The sequence below is a fragment of the Sapajus apella genome, unplaced genomic scaffold (assembly GCF_009761245.1).
Source record: "Sapajus apella isolate SASKATOON/1434 unplaced genomic scaffold, GSC_monkey_1.0 scaffold60, whole genome shotgun sequence".
Classification (NCBI taxonomy): Eukaryota; Metazoa; Chordata; class Mammalia; order Primates; family Cebidae; genus Sapajus; species Sapajus apella.
Genome location: NW_022437000.1, coordinates 1,839,440 through 1,854,420, shown reverse-complemented (window position 1 = coordinate 1,854,420; position 14,981 = coordinate 1,839,440). Strand labels below are relative to the sequence as shown.

General features: G+C 36.6%; 1 protein-coding gene across 8 annotated transcripts in view; it reads left to right on the top strand.

Moving 5' to 3' along the window:
* Positions 1 to 14,981, top strand: part of NALCN (sodium leak channel, non-selective) — a 368,748-nt gene that overhangs the window by 17,975 nt on the left and 335,792 nt on the right. For all 8 annotated transcript variants that reach the window (XM_032246166.1, XM_032246167.1, XM_032246168.1 and 5 more), the window contains 2 exons: positions 128 to 274; positions 4,306 to 4,488. In XM_032246166.1, coding sequence (XP_032102057.1) covers positions 128 to 274; positions 4,306 to 4,488 — 330 coding nt within the window. The remainder of the gene's footprint in view (positions 1 to 127; positions 275 to 4,305; positions 4,489 to 14,981) is intronic.

Here is a 14,981-nt window from a genome sequence, read left to right as displayed (position 1 = left end):
GTTTATTATACACTATGAAGTAGAACACATGTATGCCTTACAAATACACAGATATATGTGGGGAACTCAATTTTTTGATGTGGGCAAAGATGGTTTCGATGACATATACAATTTTTCCTTTTCCCAGACTGTGGTTTTGTGCTTGCTCACCAAAGCTAACCTCAGCATGCTCAAAAGGAAGCAGAGCTCCAGGGTGGAAACCCAGCCAGTCACTGACTTCGGTCCTGATGAATCTCTGTCAGACAATGCTGACATCCTCTGGATTAACAAACCAGTAAGTTTCTTCTTCGAGTATGGAGAAGCACATGTGAATGTAAGAGAAATTTGATTGACAAATTCAAATATCCTGTACCTTTGGCTTCAAAATGTCTGAGCTGCTGTAGAATATGGATGAGTTTCAGAGTCTGGAGGTAGAGAAAAATCCAGTGAAATAGGGAGATGCCGCTATGAGTTACTCACATAGGAAGATGCTCTGAGTGGTCCAATCCCCTCACTTCCCCTTCCCACAGCGTGCACCCTGTCCTCAGAGTCATGTGGTATAGTGATGATGCCACTTCCCAGGCTCATCCAAAGCCGGAGTCCAAAATGGGCAACCCATTCTTAATGAACTTCCTTTACTTGTTATCAACACGCCTGAATCCATGAGACAACAGGCACATGTTTGGAATTAAAGGTCTCCTTCTGATTTGCAAGTTTTGAGCAAAAGGTCAATGAGATAATGGATGGTATCTCTGAAGAACTTTGTCACCGACACTGTCTAATTAAGTTGATGAGGATTTGAGAAGGAGAACTGCTCGGCCAGGTACCACTGTATGCCAGAGAGCGTAGCAACCAGAGCTAAGCCGGACAGGCATGCTTGGAATGTCAGCTCTGCAAAACCAAGCAGGATCAATTTCTTCCTTATCTCGTGGTTGATGCTGAAGAAACAAAAGGAAATGACCTGTTGCCTGTTGCAGTGCTTGTCTTTCCCTTAACCATGATGCACACCAGATCTGCTTGGACTCTTTGCTGTCCTTCCCAGTCTGTCTTCTCTAATCTGTCTTCCAGATTACTTCCCCAGCCTGCTTACATTTCTTTCTATATTTCCTTTTTCCTTCCCTTCCTTCCTTCTTTATTCCCTTCCTTCCTTCTTTCCTTTCTTTCTTCCTTTCTCTCTTTCCTTCTTTCTTTCAACGGAATCTCACTCTGTTACCCAGGCTGGAGTGCAATGGCAAGGTTGCTCACTTCAGGGTTACTCACTGCAACCTCTGCCTCAGGAGTTCAAGCGATTCTCCTGCCTCAGCCTCCTGGGACTAGAGGTGTGTGCCACCACACCCAGCTAATTTTTGTATTTTTAGTAGAAACAGGATTTCACTATGTTGGCCAGCTTGGTCTTGAACACCTGACCTTGTGGTCCACCTGCCTCGCCCTCCCAAAGTGTTGGGATTACAGGCAGAGCCACCGCACCCGACCTTCTTTCCATATTTCTATTTTTATTCACATGACCCTTCTGCTTTATAATCATGGAACCATCCTATTACCTTCATTGCAAATTAAAATATGTTAGTATGACATTCCTGGTTCTTTTCTTTCCGGACCTAGCCTGTCCAGCAGCTGCTAGTTTCCTGCGTGGGCACACTGTCCACTCCAGCCCCATCAGCAGCCTCCCACTCCTCCCGGATCTCTGGCTTATTCACAATGCTTTCCTTTGCTTGCACTGCTCCCTGGCCCCAGTGACCCTTTCCCAGCTTCTCTGATGAGTCAAATTCTCCTCATCCATTAGGACTGGCTGAGATGTCATCCCAGCGTCCTCTTCTGAAAGGCTTATTTCTGCCACAGACAGAGTGAACCTCTCTTCTCTTTCCACTTACATTGTTTTATATTTGTATATAAATATGTTACCTTTAAATCACTTTATATTGTACATATGTCATATATTATGCGTATATTTATATTATATACATTGTAGATTATGTGTATATTTATATAATATACATATATTTATGGATATATTGCCTTATGTATATATACACGTTATATATGCATACCTATAAGCATATAACACATTATATGTATATCACATATATACCCATTATATTCACACATATGTATATGTATTAACATATGCACATTACATATATAAATGTTATGTGTGTACAACATATATACATGTTACATGTACATATACATTTGTATTATATGTATTACATGCATATATGCATATATACATGCATATAACATGTATATGTATATGCAATATGTATATATGCTATATACATGAGACAGTATATCCATAAATATATGTATATTATGTCCTATCTATAACATGTTTTATAGTGTTATATAATATAACATGTTCTTGCCTCTTGTAGAGCTTGTCTTTCCCCAACCATGTTACATGCAGAATCTGCATGGATTCTTTGCTGTTCTTCCCAGTCTGTCTTTCTCTGATCTGCCCTCCACACTACATGTATTTACATGTGTGTGTACATACACACGTTTTTTATATATACATGTTTATATATATATATATATATATATATATATATATATATAAGAGAGAGAGAGAGAGAGAGTACATTTGTGGATGTTTTACTTCTTGGACTGAAAAATAGGAGCCAGAAGTGTGTTACTTCCATGTTTTGTTCTCCACGCCCAGCTTCTGACACATAGTAGGCCTTCATTCACACTTAGAGAATTTAATAAAATAGAGAATGAAGCTCCCTGATCTTTTTCCTAGTGTCCACCTTATTAAAGAGCTTTCTAAGAACTTATGAAAAAGGTAGTATCAAAGATGTAGCCTTGGAGGCACTTGCTAAAATTATTAATACCTAATTAAAATTCTGTCTTCAAACTCAAAACAGGTTTGTTGTTGAAGACCCTATATTTGGAAGCTCTTTTGTGTAATTAGATTCTTTATATTGAAAGTCCAGATGGGGCCAAATTCACACACTGATGTTTATTGAAGTGCTTCCAAATTGCATGAAAAATATATCAACACTCAAAGTCAATTGAATCATCAGTTTCTTATATGTTATGGAATTAGCAGCATTATATCTTCATGTAAAGATTATAACTGCCAGATAAATATTATAACCCACTCATCAGCTGCAAGTGTCTGAGTCTCCTGAAAGTTCTGACAGTCTTTTCTACTTTTCATCTTGAGGGCTTGCTAGTATACATGGCTGCAGAATCCATCTACTATAAAACTAAACATTTTTTTCAGATAGTATAATATTAAAGAATTATCATGATTTCATATATGTCTAAGTTAGTCAATTAAAAAGTATTTGGATTATGTTTAAGAATTGTGTAATTGATTAACTGGTAATAGTAATTGTGTAGATTTAGCATGGAGATGCAGTTAAGTATTTTTTTCCTTAGATATTAGTTTTCATTTGTTTTCTTTATAAGCAATCTAGAGATGAGATATTAGTTTTCATAATAAAATATTGAGTATGAGTGATTGTGTATCTTGTATATCAGTTCATGTGAACACACACATACTTATCTTTAATTCTTTCTTCTTATTTTGGGGTTAAAGAAAACCTTCATACAGCAGACTTGCCTCTAGGATTGCACAAAAAGTCATTTTGTGGAATTCTGAAAGATGTCTGGTCTAAATTTGTATAAAATATATTCTCCAAAATAAAGAAAAAAGTCTATTTATTATTTTTTAAATATAGAAAGAGACCAGATTTTTAAAAAAATTTGTTTGTATTTTTATATAAAGAAATTATATATAAGATGCAAATAGAAAGGAAATTCTAACTCTGGGGTGTGTTATATATCAATTCATTTAAAAATCATTTCTGATCTACTACGGTAGTCCCTTTGTGCTAGATATTAGGGAAGTTACAGTAAATAAGGTATGGCCTCTAATTCTAGGTACTTATAGTAAAAAAATGAATAAGTAATAGCACATCAAGTTCATATGTGGCTAAATTACAAACACATATTTTAAATGAACTAGAATCTTCCTATATTGTAGTCTGATGCCCAGGAAGTTATCAGATGTTTGGGGGAGGCTGATCAGGTTCCATCTAGACTTTGGCTCTTTTATAACGCATAACCACAGAAATGATTCCACCTTTCTGTCTTAGTGTGTTTATGTGGAAAATAGATTCTTTGAGAATTAAATGATGTAAAAACATCTGAAAATACTTTTAGAATATTATGTGCACTTAGATGTTAGTTTTCTTCTTCACCTCCATATTAGTGAACTATTTTAACCTCAGTATTATGTTTTCCACTTAGTATGTTTCATAATACAAGTTTGAGATATCAGGTATGGTGCCTTGTAATAACTCTGGATCATCGTTGCAGTGGGTTCACTCTTTGCTGCGCATCTGTGCTATCATCAGCGTCATTTCTGTTTGCATGAACACGCCAGTGACCTTCGAGCACTATCCTCCACTTCAGTATGTGACCTTCACTTTGGATACGTTATTGATGTTTCTCTACACGGCAGAGATGATAGCAAAAATGCACATCCGGGGCATTGTCAAGGTGAGCATTTCCATGTCATTTAAACTAAGAACCTAAAAACATCGAAAACCTTAATCCATTTAATCATATTTTCATGTTCATTTCAGTAAAACTAAACATCATTTTATCTTATTCATATTGAAGTCCTTTTTAAAAAGCCATAACTCTGGAGATTGGGAGAAATTGTTGCATGACACTATTTTAAAAGTTAAATATAAGGCACAAAGTCTTGAACTATCTGGGAGGAAACAAGATGATTCGACTAATAGCTATGTGAAGTCCAGAGTACGGTTGTTCATGCCACCTAGGGCTGAGCCCACGGCCTGGCACAGGGTCTGGCCCAGAGAAACATTTGTTAATATTTGTGGACTTATGGAGTGCAGAATCAGAGTCACATGATAGAGTTAGAGCATGATAATATCACAGCAGATGTCGTTTACTTGAGGTGTTTTGAAGATACAAAAGGACAAAAGAAAGGACATGAGATGGAAACAATTCCTGGGATGGAAAGGAAAATAACGTGTCATGTGAAATTAGTACCAAGTGGAAACAAAATAAACATAAAAATTTTTAAAGGGAAAAAAGAAGAAAGAAAATTTCTTTCACTGGATATCTCTTCCTTCTGTAGCACTAATCTTTACATAGGTTAAAAATATGTAGATGACACTGTCCCTAGAGTATTTAAAATTGTACTATTTGGGAAACAGTAATAGCAGTGCAGGTTTAAGGATTTGACAAATGACAGACGACCCAGATCCCAGTTATTTCATTTACTGGTTATATCAGCATCTCAAGTTAGCTAATTTTGGTGGTGTTTTATTTTGTGCAAGGATTTTGAGAATCTACGGAGACAATGTATAACACATAATTATTGGTCAATTTCATTGCCTCCCTTTTATCATAATTTATCGTGTGCCATTCTTGAATGACAGAGATCACAGTCAATGCATTACTGGCTTTATGTTTAACTTTTTAGTGTGGACTTTAAAAAATTTACCCCAACTGTGTTACAGTTGTAATGTGAATCCCTGTAACTAAACATCAGCAATTATCAGTATTTAGCTAATTCTGTTTCATTTCAAGGCAAATCTGAGACACCAAGTCATTTCAGAAATAACTCCTTTTGTATTGGTGACTGATAAAATTTTCTTTTTTCATATAACCACCACACCATTATCAAATATAATGGTGTTTTATATATGGTAAAATATTTATAACAAAACTTAACAATAATTCCTTAGTTTAGGCTAATACCCTCAATCCACATTCATATTTCCTGAATTGTCACAAATTTTTTTTATAGTTGATTTCTTCAAATCAAGACTCAGAAAAGGTTTACATAGTATATTTGATTATTATCTTTCTTACGTTCCCTTTAAGTCTCTGTAAGTCCGTTAAGTTTCAGCTTTTCATATGCTGCAGAAAATTTTTCTATGTCATTGATCCATTGGGAGACATGCGTCTTTTGTCTTGTGGAAGATTCTACATTAGAGATTTGACTGATTGCATTCAGATGGTGTCCTTTACTAGTTTCTGTGTACTCCATATCCTCTGAACTGCTTTGTATTTTGACAAGCAATGTACACAGGTGCTTCTTTCCCACATGGTCACCACAAAACATGTCAGGCTTCTGGATGTTTGCCAGTCTGAAGGTGGGAAACAGTTATCCACTGTAGTTTCAATTTGCATTTCCCTTTTGAGAGTGAGGTTAAATGGGATTTTATGTATCAAGAGCCATTTTTAAGTCTTTCATTCAAATTTTGGCCATTCTGTGTGTGTTAGAAGTATCAGCTCTTTGTGATATAAGTTGCAATTATTTTTCCCAGTTTGCCATTGTCACTGGCTTTGTATGTGGTTAATTGTTCCGTATACAATCCTTATCCAAATCATGGACAATCATTCCTTTGTCTGCATTTTATGTCATACATGAGTGTTTTGTAGGTTTCCTCATATAGATTTTGCACATTCTTGGTGGTATTTATGCTTTGGTATTTTATTTAATCATTTTGTTATCTTTATGAGATCTTAACTTCTATTATATATTCTAACTTGTTCTTTTAAATGAAGGCTGTTGGTCTCTATACATTAATATTATATACCGCCACTTTACTAAATATACTAGATTCTTGTATTAGTCATATTAGTTTTCCTGCTAATTCTTTTGATGGTTCCATGTCATCATATCATATGCAAATAAAGAAAGATTTGTCTTTTTCTTTCTAATTTTTATGGCCTAAATTGCTTTTACTAACTTAAAATAAATGGATTGACTAACATTGCTGGTAAAATTTTAAAAAGTAGGGGCAGTGAACATTTTTGTTTGGTTTTTGGTTTATCTAGAACATCTCTAGTGTTTCTTCCTTAGCTAGTTTGAGAAGTTGGGGTTTGAAGTATGTATACATTATGAGATTAAATGAATAAATACTAATTTCAAATTTTGAGAGTTGTATCATGACTAGTTTTTAGTTTGTCAAATGATTGTTTTTGATTTGTCAAATTACTATTTTTTCCTTAGTGCTTGTAATAGAACAGATTTTTAAATATTGAGTTATTCTTACATTCCTATAAAGAAAAAATTCAGCTGAGTCAACATACATTTTTATTCTATTTTAATGTGCTGTTTTATTATATGTTATTATTTTCCTTGTTTTAAATTTTGTCTAATCTTTGTTAGGTTTTGATATCAGATTTTTCATGTGTATAGGCAGCGGGTATGTATGCATGCTATAAAATAGTCTGAGCAGTGTTAGAATTGTTTTTACTTTAAAAGTTTGGTATCAGTCCCCTGTGAAACCATCTGGTCCTTTGCTTTTGTGTGTGGCTTCCTTTGCAGTATTTCCTATTTTTTTGGAAAACTGTCTGTTTTATATTTAGTTTTTTTTTAATGTGTTCATTTTTTAGTACAGACAAGAGATCTTGCCTGTCAGCCTGACTGAAGTGCAGTAGTAGTGTGATCATAGCTCACTGCAACATCCAACTCTTGGGCTCAAGAGATCCTCCTACCTCATTCTCCCATGTAGCTGGGACCACAGGTGTGTGCCACCATGCGTGACTGATTTTTAAAACTTTTTTTAGAGAGAGGGTCTTGCTCTGTTGCCCAGGCTGGTCTCCAACTCCTGGGCTCAAGCAATCCTTCCACCTTGGCCTCCCAAAGTGCTGGGATTACAGGTGTGAGTCACAGTGCTCTGTCAAAATTGTCTGTTTTGGACTTGATTGGTCTATTGGGGTCTATTTGGTAAAGTATATTTTCTTAGCAAATTATCCTCTATTTTGCCTCATTATTTGGTAACATAGATTTGTGTCAATAGCTTTTATTTCCTCTGTTTGATTAACATTTTCTCCTAATTTTGTATCTTTTTGTTATTTCTGTAGAGTCTTGCTGTTGTTAGGTTGGCTAGTAGCATTTTTGTTTGTTTTGTTTTGTTCCATTTTGTTTTAGGTTAGCCAGTTGGTTTACTCATCTCGATTTTTTTTTTTTTTGAAAAAGAATCAGCTTAATTAATTTAACATTTAATTTTTGCTTTTATATTTACTCGTTTCTTTCTTTGCTTTATTTGGTTTACTTCATTGGTCTGTTTCTAACCTTTTGAAGGTGTTTGTCTCACATTTTCATTTCTTGAGAGTCTTAAATCTGCTGCTTCCCTGCCTTGTGGTAAAATGTCAACCAGAAGGGTAATGTTAACCAGCAGCAAAAAATGTTGCTGCTGAGAATGCTTGTTCCTTCTAAGTGACTTGATCTTTTCTCCTGAATACGGAAAGAGACCTCCCCTTTATTGTTAAAGTCAGTAGCTCACTTTAAGTTCTGGGGTACATGTGCGGATCATGCAGGACTGTTGCATAGGTATACACATGCCATGGTGGTTTGCTGCATCCATACCCCCGTCATCTGCATTAGGTATTTCTCCTAATTTTATCCCTCCCCAATCCCCCCACCCCTGCTATCCCTCACCTAGCCTTCCACCCTCCAACATGCCCCAGTGTGTGATGTTCCCCTCCCTATGTCCATGTGTTCTCATTGTTCAATACCCACTTATGAGTGAGAATATGCAGTATTTGGTTTTCTGTTCTTGTGTCAGTTTGCTGAGAATGATGGTTTCCAGATTCATGCATGTCCCTGCAAAGTACATGATCTTATCCATTTTTATGGCTGCATAGTATTCCATGGTGTATATGTGCCACTTTCCCTGTCCAGTCTATCATTGATGGGCATTTGGGTTGGTTTCAGGTCTTTGCTACTCTAAACAGTGCCACAGTGAACATACGTGTGCATGTGTCTTTATGATAGAACGATTTATAATCCTCTGGGTGTATACCCACTAATGGGATTGCTGGGTCAGATGGTATTTCTATTTCTAGATCCTTGAGGAATCACCACCCTGTCTTCCACAATGGTTGAACTAATTTACGTTCCCACCAACAGTGTAAAAGTGTTCCTATTTCTCCACATCCTCTCCAGCATCCGTTGTCTCCACATTTTTTAAGGATCACCATTCTAACTAGTGTGAGGTGGTATCTCAATGTGGTTTTGATTGGCATTTCTCTAATGACCAGTGATGATGAGCATTTTATCATATGTTTGCTGGCTGCATAAATGTCTTCTTTTGAAAAGTGTCTGTTCATATCCTTTGCCCACTTTTTGATGGGTGGTTTGCCATGTGCAGAAAGCTGAAACTGGACCCCTTGCTTACACCTTATACAAAAATTAACTCCAGATGTATTAAAGATTTAAACATAAGACCTAACACCATAAAAACCGTAGAAGAAAACCTAGGCAATACCATTCAGGACATAGGCATAGGCAAGGACTTCATGACTAAAACACCAAAAGCAATTGCAACAAAAGCCAAAACAGACCAATGGGATCTAATTAAACTTAAGAGCTTCTGCACAGCAAAAGAAACATCATTAGAGTTAAGTGGTAACCAACAGAATGGGAAAAAAATTTGCAATCTACCGATCTGACAAAGGGCTAATATCCAGAATCTACAAAGAACTTAAACAAATTTACAAGAAAAAAACAGAATGTATGTTGTCTTTTGTTGACAGTTATGGACCTATTTTGCCAGGCTCGTCACGTGATATTTATTTTATTTCATTGGTCTTCAGGATTCCTTGTGTATTCTAATCACACCAGGATCTCTGTTTTGGTCTTTCACTTCCTCTGTTTTCATGTGTTTCCTTCTGCTTTTATCTTTTCCACATTCTATTTCCTTTGCTTCACCTCCCCCCATGCTGTCCCTTCAGTCCTGTGTCCCCTGTACTTGAGACTCCTCTTTCTCAAATGCTTTTTTTTTATCACTTCCCAAACGGTTTTTTTTCCTTTCAGCCTCCTATCATTTAGATTTCATTTCTGTGCTTTCTTCTTTCTAGTTTTGTGATACTTTGGGGCTTCTATTTGTTTAAATTTATTTTGGTCATGTTGTCATATTCTATTATAGCCTCATCTGCCTTGAGTGTTTATTTTGTATTTATACATTTATGTATTATTTTATTTTATTGTTATTTTATTACTTTTTGAGACAGAGCCTCTCTCTGTCACCAGACTGGAGTGCAATGGTGCAACCTTGGCTCATTGCAACCTCCACTTTCCAAGTTCAAGCGATTCTCCTGCCTCAGCCTCCCGAGCAGCTGGAACTACAGACGCCCACCACCACGCCTGGCTAATTTTTGTATTTTTAGTAGAGGTGAGGTTTTTACCAAGTTGGCCAGGCTGGTTTCAAACTCCTGACCTCAGGTGATCCACCTGCCTCAGCCTCCCAAAGTGCTGGGATTACAGGTGTGAGCCGCCACACCCAATCTATGTATTATTTTATTCATCTTAATCTATAATATTTTTACAAGGGCTTGATCATGGACCCTTTGTTTGGTTGTTTTTCCTGTTCACATGAAGTGGGAGTTTCTTCCGCACACTGCGTAGAGCAGCCTCCGCATATTGTCAGTACGAGAGGTCCCCCCACTGCTGTTATCCTGATGGGTACACATGGAGATTTTTGTGTACCGACCATCCCATTCTGAGCTCTGCTTCCTCTCTAATATTTCTTACCCACTAGCCCCAGGGTGACTGCCTGACCCAATTTCTTTTTTTTTTTTTCCCATTTATTTATTTTATTGCATTTTACATTTTGGGGTACATGTGAAGAACATGCAAAATTGTTGCATAGGAACACACGTGGCAGTGTGATTTGCTGCCTTCCTCCCCATCACCTACATCTGGCATTTCTCCCCTTGCTATCTCTCCCCAGCTTCCCACCCCCCACCCTCCCTCCCCTATTTCCCCCCAACTGACCCCAGTGTGTAGTGCTCCCCTCCCTGTGTCCATGTGTTCTCATTGTTCAACACCCGCCTATGAGTGAGAACATGCGGTGTTTGATCTTCTGCTCTTCTGTCAGTTTGCTGAGAATGATGGTTTCCAGGTTCATCCATGTCCCTACAAAGGACCCAAACTCATCGTTTCTGATGGCTGCATAATATTCCATGGTGTATATGTGCCACATTTTCCCTATCCAGTCTATCGTCGATGGGCATTTGGGTTGGTTCCAGGTCTTTGCTATTGTAAACAGTGCTGCAATGAACATTCGTGTACACGTGTCCTTATAGTAGAACGATTTGTAATCCTTTGGATATATACCCAGTAATGGGATTGCTGGGTCAAATGGAATTTCTATTTCTAGGTCCTTGAGGAATCGCCACACTGTCTTCCACAATGGTTGCACTAATTTACACTCCCACCAACAGTGCAAAAGTGTTCCTATTTCTCCACATCCTCTCCAGCATCTGTTGTCTCCAGATTTTTTAATGATCGCCATTCTAACCGGCGTGAGATGGTATCTCAGTGTAGTTTTGATTTGCATTTCTCTGATGACCAGTGATGATGAGCATTTTTTCATATGTTTGTTGGCCTCACGTATGTCTTCTTTTGAGAAGTGTCTGTTCATATCCTTTGCCCACTTTTGAATGGGCTTGTTAGTTTTTTTCTTGTAAATCTGCTTTAGTTCTTTGTAAATTACGGATATCAGCCCTTTGTCAGATGGGTAAACTGCAAAAATTTTTTCCCAATCTGTTGGTTGCCGATTCACTCTAATGATTGTTTATTTTGCTGTGCAGAAGCTGTGGAGTTTGATTAGGTCCCATTTGTCTATTTTGGCTTTTGTTGTCAATGCGTTTGGCGTTTTGGTCATGAAGTCCTTGCCTACACCTACGTCCTGAATGGTTTTGCCTAGATTTTCTTCTAGGGTTTTTATGGTGTTAGGTCTTATGTTTAAGTCTTTAATCCATCTGGAGTTAATTTTAGTGTAAGGTGTCAGGAAGGGGTCCAGTTTCTGCTTTCTGCTCCTGAAACTGATAAGCAAGTTCAGCAAAGTCTCAGGATACAAAATCAATGTGCAAAAATCACATGCATTCCTATACACCAGTAACAGACTTAAAGAGAGCCAAATCAAGAACAAACTTCCATTCACAATTGCCACAAAGAGAATAAAATACCTAGGAATACAACTAACAAGGAATGTAAAGGACCTCTTCAAGGAGAACTACAAGCCACTGCTCAACGAAATAAGAGAGGACACAAACAGATGGAGAAACATTCCATGTTCATGGTTAGGAAGAATCAATATCGTGAAAATGGCCATACTGCCCAAAGTAATTTACAGATTCAATGCTGTCCCCATCAAGCTACCAATGACCTTCTTCGCAGAACTGGAAAAAACCACCTTAAACTTCATATGGAACCAAAAGAGAGCCCGCGTAGCCAAGTCAATTCTAAGCAAAAAGAACAAAGCGGGGGGCATCACACTACCAGACTTCAAACTATACTACAAGGCTACAGTAATCAAAACAGCATGGTACTGGTACCAAAACAGAGATATAGACCAATGGAACAGAACAGAGGTCTCGGAGGCAACACAACATATCTACAACCATCTGATCTTTGACAAACCAGACAAAAACAAGCAATGCGGAAAGGATTCCCTGTTCAATAAATGGTGTTGGGAAAGCTGGCTAGCCATGTGCCTGACCCAATTTCTATTCTAAACCTTGGGCTGTGGTCTGGAAAGTGCTTCCGTTGGGTGTGCTTCAGAGTTTCGAATGTTCCATTGCCTCTGATCATTCCGCAGTTCCTTGGGGACATTGGTAGTTGCTTGTTTTTGTTTTACATTCACCTGTAATTTGCAGCCTGCCAGTTTACGTTTCTACAAATTTTGCCCTTTTTTTTAAGGTTCACCTTCTGAGATACATGCTCAGCATTCCACACATGTTTATTAGTGATTTGAGAGTTATGGAATTGTACTGGTTTATGGAAGGAGTGGGCATCCTCCATGGCTTCAATGAACAGATTTCAGGATGATTCCAAAATTGTTTGTATCTTCCACAGTGTGGCTAGGCCAGTTTTTATAAGCACTAGGTTTACATAAGCATAGGTTCAGAAAACTGGGACCTGTCTCAGGAGGTCATCTTGGGAGAAAGTTGGTCTTGGGAGATTGCTAACTTCTCTTTTATGCAGTTGTAACTGTACTCCGTGGCTGTTCCCCAGCCCTAGCTCAAGTTCTGTGATTCACTAGAAGGCTGTGAATGGCCCTCTCACTTGTGTGTATTGGTTATCTGGGCCATGCCAACCTTTGCATTGAAAGATCTGAATATTCTGGCTGAAGCATTTTGTGATTGAAATTGCCATGTGTTGACTTCTTTAAGGTTCCATTTGAATGAAACAAATTAGTGACATTTTCTTAGGAAAAAACTTTTATTTCTTAAGTTATTAAATTAAGATTTAGATTTCATATCACTAAAATGATAGTAGGCACCCTGCTAATTGTCACAATCTAATGATAAAAGCACAGAGGCATACTTAATACGTAAATTATATATTCATTCCAAGTGAACAGAGCAGTGAGAGAATAGAAGTTTTAATAATTTAAATGATAGAAGTTGAAGCAATAGTTAAAAGAGAAAAAAATGATTTAGGACCAAATTGTTTTCAAAATGCTGTAAATTAGCCATTTCCAGTATTTTCACATTTCCATCAACATTTGGGTGATTAGCTATTTTCTACAACCAAAAATATTTTCTTATTTTCATTCCTGAAGAAGTGAAATTTAAATGAAAGTCAAATATGGCTTTTCTGGTTTTCATTCAGAAATAATAGGATCAAATACAACTGTAATGCAGATTTTAGTAATATTGCACTGTTAACATTATCTCAAAGTAGTCAGCTCAACTTAGCTCAGTAAAACTGGTATTTTATGTTTAAATGTTAGCTAACGTTTTAGGTAAATATAATTAAATATGAAGTCTGTTTATACTGAACCAAGATTTAAATGTACCAACTCACTGAATTTTTACCATCATGGCCTCTATTATTGTTAGGGGGTAATAATTATATCAGTAACTACTCTCATTTTCATCATATTAAATCCAAGCCACAGCTTTATTATTTTTGTACTACATAATTCTTCAAACATGCATGTCATAACAGACACAGCTCAAATAATATATTGGACTTGATATTATGTTCTTATATACAAAACTTAAACTTTTAATTAGACTTTATTTTACAAAATGTCCTTTGTCACCTTAAATGTGTTGCTAATTTACATTTCATTAGCTTTGCATTTTTGCATTTGTAAATTTGTTTTGCTTGTACATTTACATGAGATATTTGTGCATATTGTAAGTATTTAAGTTACATCATAATAAAACCACATCAGTCACATCGAGGCTCTGTGATACCTTTTAGAGAAACTGTTTCTTACATTGTTCAAGTTGGAGTTACTGTGCTTTCTTCAACTCTATAAAAATTTTCAAAATTTTGTTAAGCACCTGTCTGCCAAAACCTTATCGTTTTTCATACTTTTTCTACCTTAATACATTTGCCAGTAGCGCTGCAGTTCTCTCTCAATTATTTAGTCTCTTCACCCAGAGTCATTTGCAAACATGTGCTGTATTTTCTCACTGACATTTAAGCTTGTGTTACTTCATATATAAATGGGAACATTATGAATATACATGTTCTATTTTAATCTTCAGTTTACACTTTTCATAATAAGTTTTCATGTTGTTTGGAACAGAGTTGTGCAAATATGAATTGATTAATATTCACTGATTTACAACTAACATATTTCTAAGAAATAGTAAAATGTAGTTATTGAGTGAGCAGTACCTGTTAGCCATGTGTTCTGGGTGGAAGAGTGTGTGTGAGTTAATGTACACATACGCCAGTAATTTGGAGAATGCCAACCTGTATTTTTGAAAGTGTTTTCCATGCATAAAACTGTATTAGTTTATAATAAAATGTTTATAGAAGCAAACCAATGCATTTTTGCCCAGCTGTCATGCACAGTTCTTTAAAATTATACCTAGCTGATTTTGGCAATGTTGTGGAATACCGAAGAGTCAGACCTAACGGTTAAGATAGTGTTATCCAATGATACCTAGTTTCTAAAATTATACAAAACAAACCAAACTCAGAAACTTTATTTTTCAAAACAAAAGTGTCGAAACTGTGGTTTCCTAGCATTGCC